The sequence below is a fragment of the Glycine max genome, chromosome 10 (assembly GCF_000004515.6).
Source record: "Glycine max cultivar Williams 82 chromosome 10, Glycine_max_v4.0, whole genome shotgun sequence".
Taxonomy (NCBI): domain Eukaryota; kingdom Viridiplantae; phylum Streptophyta; class Magnoliopsida; order Fabales; family Fabaceae; genus Glycine; species Glycine max.
Window position 1 is genome coordinate 47,564,177 of NC_038246.2, and position 8,071 is coordinate 47,572,247.

General features: G+C 32.9%; 1 protein-coding gene across 1 annotated transcript; it reads left to right on the forward strand.

Moving 5' to 3' along the window:
- Positions 1-5,520: 5,520 nt before the first annotated feature.
- Positions 5,521-8,071, forward strand: LOC100775426 (beta-conglycinin beta subunit 1-like). Its single transcript, XM_003536477.5, has 6 exons — positions 5,521-6,388; positions 6,490-6,665; positions 6,774-6,854; positions 6,971-7,252; positions 7,364-7,631; positions 7,765-8,071. The coding sequence occupies exons 1-6, from the start codon at positions 5,614-5,616 to the stop codon at positions 7,935-7,937; spliced, it is 1,755 nt and encodes a 584-aa protein (XP_003536525.1). The 5' UTR covers positions 5,521-5,613; the 3' UTR covers positions 7,938-8,071.

The window sequence follows — 8,071 nt, forward strand, 5'->3', positions numbered from 1 at the left end:
ATTCTTCCATTATTACAGCTATAACGTTTTTTCAGAATATATTAATGTGATTACACATTCTTTTAGGATTGAATTACTACTACAACAGCTTCTTAAAAATAAAGAGAAATAAAAAGCAATATTAATTATTTCATAGGATTTTATATTTATAAATCTATACGCAGGAAAGATTAAAAAAAAGTATGCAATAAAGTTATAAAATATAAAAATTACATTCTAAACTTTGATTAAAACTATTGAAATAATGTATAAGATTATTGAAAATATTAAAAACATATTTCAGAGGTGTTGAAAATATTTAATATTAAAATGTTATTGAAAATATTAAAAACATATAATATATTAAAATATATTTTTATTTGTTGAACTTACAATATTTTATTAAAAATAGCTTTTATGATATTTCGATTCTGAAATATTGAAAATATTTATAATAAAATATAAAAAAATGATTTTTAAAAAATAAAAATAAAATATTTTAAAAAAATATTAAAATCACATATTTTGAAAAATATATAAGTAAAAAATTAAGATAATGTATTTTTTTAAATAGCTTTATAATATTTTGATTAAAAAAGTATAGACAAATATCAAAATATAGCAGTAAATTCTTAAAATATATATAGTAAATTTAAATTATGTAAACTTAAAAAATAAAATAAAAATAACATCAAAACATTTAAAAATATAAATTAATTCAAATATATTGAAACTAAAATTTATAGGTAAATTATATTATGGCTAAAAAGTGAGTTATTCTAATATTATTATATTTGTAAAATTATGAAAATAAAATTGAAAAGTAAAAGAAGGAAAAACAACACCTCTCTCTGATATAACGACAACATTAACAAGTGGAGTGGTGCGGAAAGTGTATTCTTCCTTTGAAGAGAGATCCTACGAGTAGCTATGGAACTTTAGTTTTTCCAATGCCATCTGCACCAATTTCAAACCATATATAGATGGAGGATAACACTGCAATATGCAACAAACTATGAGTACTTGATCATGGTATTAATTAACACATGCTTCTACATTCAAACAAGTATAATAATGAACACATCACTGAAACTCTCACATATACAACTATACATAAAGCACTGACAAAGAAATAATTTAACAAATCAAAAGCAATAAAAAGAAATAACACAAAACAAAAATACAAGAAACAATATTCAAAAAGCATTAATTAAACATCCGAGGCCGCATTGACAATTTCCCTGACATCAAATTGAGACAACACCGAGCAAGGTAAAAGAGCTACTCACAAGATGCTATGTTTGGTTAAAAAAACACTAATTGTGTTTGGTTATCGTTCATCACACACCTAAAAGAGATAGATTTGCACATAATAATAACCTGATTGAATTAAAATGTTGTCAATGATTTTTCAACCATCTAAACAACCAATTTGAAATCCTTTACAGTCAATACTTAAATGTTGTACAGTAAGAATGGTATTTGGGCAATGATACATTAAACCTAAAACATTTTTTTAAAGGAAAATATCAACCAATTTGAAATCCTCTACATGCAGTCAATACTTAAATTTTAACATTGGTAACTACCCAACAATATATAAACCTAAAACAATCATATTACAGTCAAATATCAATTTTATAGATCAACATCAATTCCAAATATAATACCTACGATAAAAGAAAATATGTGCTAATTTAATACGTAGTACTATTTAAATAATTTTAAAGTAAATTTAATAATTTTTAATATGTATATCCAGGTGCAAATTTTAGATAAATGCTTTCTAGCTTTTAATTATAATTACTAAATTTTTTTATATCTATTCATTTTACATCTTTCATCCATTAGACAAACCCATTTCATAAACTTCTCTTAATTATGTTATAATTGTTATTCTTTAATAATGAATGATTGTTCTTACATGGTACAATTGTATGAGGGAATTTGATCAATATAGGTTATTTTTTAAAATTAAATATCATTTTAGGGTGATTTTTAAACAATTTACAAGACTGAATAATTTTTAAGTGGTGTCACTAAATCATTCACATACCTAAATTGGTGACACTTCCTTAAAATAACACCACCCGGAGAAACTGATGAATTGGCGTTGCCAATTTTCTACGTAAGGATCATCTAGGCTGATAAATTGTTTAAAGAACACCTTGAAGTGGTATTTTAAAAAGTTTTAACAAATAACCTATATTAATCAAATTGGCCTTGTATGATGTCCACTCGATGTTTTCGTTCTTGTTTTGATAGGCACCCATTACTTATCTATATATCCTCCGGCATATATAGTTATATGGTTGTGTACGTATTTTTGTTTTATTGATGGTACCGGATGGAGTAGCATGCATAAGAGTATACAGTCTCTTTGGATATATAATGCATGCGAAGCCGAGAACAGAGACCGATGTAAAGAGCAAAACGTTAAGTATCCTTTCCAAAACCAATTGTCTAAGTGTTGGATTACAAGTAGGAGTTAAAGTTTCATATCGGATAAAAATAAAAAAGTTGAGTACCATTTAAATAAGAAGAAGACCCATAAACTTATGTCTCAAGATTTTGGGTTAAAATGTAGTATTAAGTTCTCTTATATGGTAGCTAACTACTATTCTGAGAGAATTTGTCGGTCAAATTTTTTTTGTACGATATCAGCCAAAAGTATTTTTTACCGATATCGGCTAAGATTTTTTTAGATGATGTTGGTTAAAGTTATTTTCTCACTGACGCCAATCATGAGAATTTTTTGCTGACGTTGGCCAAGGAATTTTTGGTCGTTGTCATCACGGTTTTTTCAATTGATGTTGACCAATGGTTTTTTTGTCGACATCGGCTAGATTTTTTTTATTGACATCGGTCATGACTAACTCTTAAGTATACACCTGCTATGGTTTTTCAATCGACATCAACTTGGTTTTTCCAGCCAATATCAGCCAAAGCTATTTTTTAACCAATATCAGCTAGGGTTATTTTTCAATTGATATTAACTAGGGTGTTTTAGCTGATGTCAACTAGATTTTCTTAACCGATGTCCGTTAGGATTTTTTTGCTGACATCAACTAGGGTTTTCTGAGTGACATCAGTCAGAGCTATTTCTTAACCACATTAGTTAGGTTTTTTAGTTGATGTTGGTTAGGATTTTTTCTACTAACATTAGCTAGGTATTTTTGACTGACATCGGACATGACTATTTTTAGTTGAAATCAATTAGGTTCTTACAATCGACATCAGTTAGAGCTATTTTTTAGCCAACATCAGTCAAGGCTATTTTACAGCTAATGTTGGGTAGGTTTTTTGTTTGATATTGGTCAGGGCTATTTTTAGCCAACTTCGACAAAGGATTTTTCGATTAATGTTGACCAATGATGTTTTTCGGCCGACATTGAGTAGGTTTTATTGGTCAGCATCGACCAAGTTATTTTTTAGCTGATATTGGATAGATTTTTTTGTCAACGCCTGCTAGGATTTTTTAGGCCGATGTTGACCAAAAATAGTCTTGGTCAATATTGTTCAAAAAGATTCTAACCGGTGTCGACCAAACAAACCTTAGCAGACGTTAGTCAAAAAAACCTAGCTAACATCGGCTGAAAAATAAACTCAACCAACGCTAGTCGAAAAATAGCTCTGACTAACGTCAGCTGAAAAATATTTTCGGTATATTTTGACAAAAAAAAAACCCTATTTGATGTCGATCGAAAAATAGTCATGGTTAATGTTGGTTTAAAAACACCACTGCTTGTGATCAGACAAAACAACCATAGTTAAAATTATCAATATTTTGTATTTTTAAATTATTAAAAATTGAAAAATATTTTTTAATTAATATTTCAAAATTACATTGTGTTTGTTTTCTATAAAATTTAATATTAAAATTTCATCTATTTAAAATATAAAATTAAAATTTTACATATGAAGAAAAATGAATTATCCTATTCAAATAAAGAATTTAAAATTGAAAAAATTTAAATTAATTTATTTAAATAAAACTTTTAAAAAATGAAAGAAATTAAAATTAAAACAATTCAAATTCTATAAACATTTCAAAATTGCTTATAGAGACACAAGATTACTATCTACCAGAAAAGCAATCAACTTTGTTTTCAATTCTTCAACTGCTCAATTCTGTGCTTAATTACTTTGATACGCATGCTGGTTGGCACGGAATTCAATTAAAAAATGTTTTTTTATTACAATTAAATTAATACGAAAATTTTATGAGAACAAAATTAATATCTTTTAAAATTCTACAAAATATCAAATATATTTTATTCATAAATATTTCACCATGTTTGTAATTAAACACGAAAATTTGAACTTTAATTAAATAACATGCTATCACTTGCAGTTGGGAAAATAATCAACTAATTACGTTTATAAAATTCTAGATTGAGTCCTCCTTGGTTCTTACCAAGTCAGGTAAACTTGTTTTCTCCTTACTTAGATCCGGCACGGGCTTAAAAAGTAAAGTATAACATGAATCAAGATAAATCTCTTGCGGCAAATTAAGTTAAGATACTTTAAATTAGTGATAATTTTTTTTTAAAATATTTGAAAAATAGATCACTCGTACAATCAAGAATGTGGATCTATTATTGAGAGAATTGAATCATGACTTAGTGATGGTGAAGGTCTGAGTAGTTTGCACAAATTTTTAAGTTCTAAATTTTTTTATCATCATTGTAAAAACAATCATCATTGAGAAAATTAAAAGTTTTAGATGAAAAGCGTAATTAAAATTTTAATAATTTATTTTTTTAAGAAAAATGAAGAGATTCATAATTGGGTTATCCATTTAAATATCAAATGATAATGAACAACATTTTACTTTAAGAGGGGGCGGTGCCTGCAGATGTCCTTGGACTTGCCCCTGCTCTGGCTGCCGACCACCGCAACCTGAGGGAGGTCGATGGCGGAGCGGCTCCCCTCGCGGCTGAAGATGTCCTGGAGTGTAGAGAGAGAAGAAGCGTCGAGAAAAAGTGAGCAACGTAAGGTCTCAATGTGAACATCAAGGGGTATGTAAGATAGAGTAAATCTAACAAACCAATTTTTATTGTTTTTGAAATAAGGGTAAAACAACTTTAAATCTAACAACACAAATTTTGTCAAACACGTTTTTACAGACTGACTGACAACCACCCATAGGTACTGTTAAGCAACCGCATAACACCCTACTTCACTTCACTTCACTTATCCACTAACTGTTCAAGATCGCCGCATCCGTACGTATATATCTAAAACTAAAAGGACTGGACCCCAAATGCCATGCACAACAACACGTATTCACCAATGTGTCCACCTTGCCGCTCAAATCGCTCATAACCTCATCCCACGAGTCCAATGCGAACCAACCCTAAATAAATAACTAAAATAAGACCCGTATTCTTTTCAACCACCCCAATTTTGTTCAACAATTCAACACACGTCACTCTGCATGCCCATCCTGTGGCCAAATTTTCATGCAAGTTAACCAAAGTCGCTTTTTCTCTTCTGTAACTATATATATATATATATATATATATATATATATAGCTCTAATCTCACACCGTGTTTTCATCATCACACAAGAGCGAGCGCAACATTATTCGAGTACGTAGCTTAACAATATTTTAAGCAATTGCTGCTACAATGATAGCGCGGTTTCCTTTGTTGCCGTTGCTGTTGCTGGGAATTGTTTTTCTAGCATCAGTTTCTGTCTCATTACAGGTGAAGCCGCCGAGTCACCACGAGTGCCTCCAGAGTTGCGAGAGTGAAACGGATCCATACAAGCGGAAAGCATGCAAGCTTAGTTGCAAGTTCGTTCCTGAGCACGGGGAGCAACAACATGAAGAAGAAGAAAGAGAAAGAGAACATCCACAACCACACCCACCACACGAGGAGAGAGGACGTAGAGAAAGAGGACGCCAGGAAGGTGAGAAGGAGGAAAAGGAACAAGACGAGCGTGAATTACAACCACGTCCATTTCCACGACCAGAGGAGCATGAAGGAGAACAGTGGAAAGGAAGGCATCGTCATGAAGACCCGGAAGAGAGGGCGAGAATGAGACTGAGGGAAGCAGAAAGAATAGAGAGGGAAAGGGAGGAACAGAGGGTGAGGGAGGAGGAAGAGAAACTCCGGCGACGTGAGAAGAAGGAACAACGGGAAGAGAAAGAAGAAGAAGGTCAAGGTTCGGAAGACTCACACTCAAAAAGACAGAACAACCCTTTTCACTTCAGCTCTAACAGGTTCCAAACGCTCTTCAAGAACCAACATGGTCACCTTCGCGTCCTCCAGAGATTCGACCAACGCTCCCCACAACTTGAGAACCTTCGAGACTACCGTGTTGTAGAGCTCATGGCTAAACCCAACACCCTCTTTCTCCCCCACCACGCTGACGCTGATTTTCTCCTCCTTGTCCTTAGCGGTTAGTACACTTAACTAATTACTACTACTAATTAAACATCGATCATCACTTTGCTTCTGCTCTTAGTACTAGTTAATGGTAATCAATTTTACTAATTACAGGGAGAGCCTTAATTAACTTGGTGAAACCCGACGACAGAGACCCCTACTACCTTGACCGTGGTTATGCACAAAGAATCCCTGCAGGAACCACTGTCTATTTGGTTAACCCGGACAAGAAGAAAGATCTCAGAGTGATTAAACTCGCCATACCCGTTAACAAACCTGGCAATTTTGAGGTACTGCATGCCTTTTTCATTATGACAGATTAGTTAATTAATTCTTCTAATTAATTTATTTCCAAATGTGAAGTGAATATCAATCTTTGTCCTTTTCTCTTTCTCTAGGATTTCTTCCTATCTAGCACTCAAGACCAGCAATCCTACTTGCAAGGCTTCAGCGAGAATATTCTGGAGGCTTCCTTCAATGTAAGCAAGCAACACATGCACCATCTAATTTGCATTTCCGTTTAGTGGTTTGTCTAAATGTCATACTAATTAAATATTATCATTATATTTGCTTGTGTGCGCAATTGGTTTTATAGACCAAATTCGAGGAGATAAACAGGGTTTTGTTTGGTGGAGAGGGGAGGCGGCACCAGCAAGAGGGAGTGATTTTGGAACTATCAAAGGAACAGATTCGGGAACTGAGCAAGCGTGCCAAATCTAGTTCAAGGAGTACTAATTCCTTCGATTATGAACCATTCTACTTGAGAGGCTCCCAAATCTCTTCCAACAACTTTGGAAAGTTCTATGAGATCACCCCTGAGAAGAACCCCCAGCTTCGGGACTTTGATATCCTCCTCAATACTGTGGATATCAACGAGGTAAGTGCAAAAACCATGTAGATCTAGACAAAGTGAACTGCACTATTGAGTTCTATTCACTCTCTTCTTAATTAGTTAGTTATACTAATTATTGAGACTAAACAAATACAGGGAGGTCTTCTTCTGCCACACTACAATTCAAAGGCCATAGTGATACTAATGGTTACTGAAGGAGAAGCAAACATTGAACTCGTTGGCCTAAAAGAACAGCAACAGGGAGAGGAAACAAGGGAAGTGCGAAAGTATAGAGCCGAGTTGTCTGAAGACGATATATTTGTAATCCCAGCAGCTTATCCATTTGTGGTCAACGCTACCTCAAACCTCAATTTCGTTGCTTTTGGTATCAATGCTGAGAACAACCAGAGGAACTTCCTTGCAGGTACTATACATATATAATATTGATTATTGAATACCCTGTTGTTACTTTTTGTTGTTTTATGGCATGTGGAAGCATGCTGATTGGGTTATTTAATTATTTCCAATTCTTGGTGCGTGTGATTGAAAATTTGAAGGTTCGAAAGACAATGTGATAAGACAGATACAAAAACAGGTGAAGGAGCTTGCGTTCCCTGCTGGGTCTGCACAAGATATCGAGAATCTAATAAAGAACCAGAGGGAATCCTATTTTGCTGATGCTCAGCCTTTGCAAAAGGAGGAAGGGAAGAAAGGGTCCTTTGTCTTTTGAATATGTATGCTTAGGAGACTAGGAGTTCACAGCGAGCGAGGAAAGTATAGGGATATGTAACTAGAATAACTTGAGATCCACCTTTCTACTACTAGTAAATAAAATAAATAAATCGAGCAAGATGGTTTTGTTTA

What these genes read in the sequence shown, in the direction of transcription:
- LOC100775426 (XM_003536477.5), top strand. Translation starts at nt 5,614, where the DNA reads ATGATAGCGCGGTTTCCTTTGTTGCCGTTGCTGTTGCTGGGAATTGTT. An exon ending in ACAAACCTGGCAATTTTGAG is followed by an intron (nt 6,666 to 6,773) that starts GTACTGCATGCC and finishes CTCTTTCTCTAG; the next exon opens with GATTTCTTCCTATCTAGCAC. An exon ending in ATACTGTGGATATCAACGAG is followed by an intron (nt 7,253 to 7,363) that starts GTAAGTGCAAAA and finishes AAACAAATACAG; the next exon opens with GGAGGTCTTCTTCTGCCACA.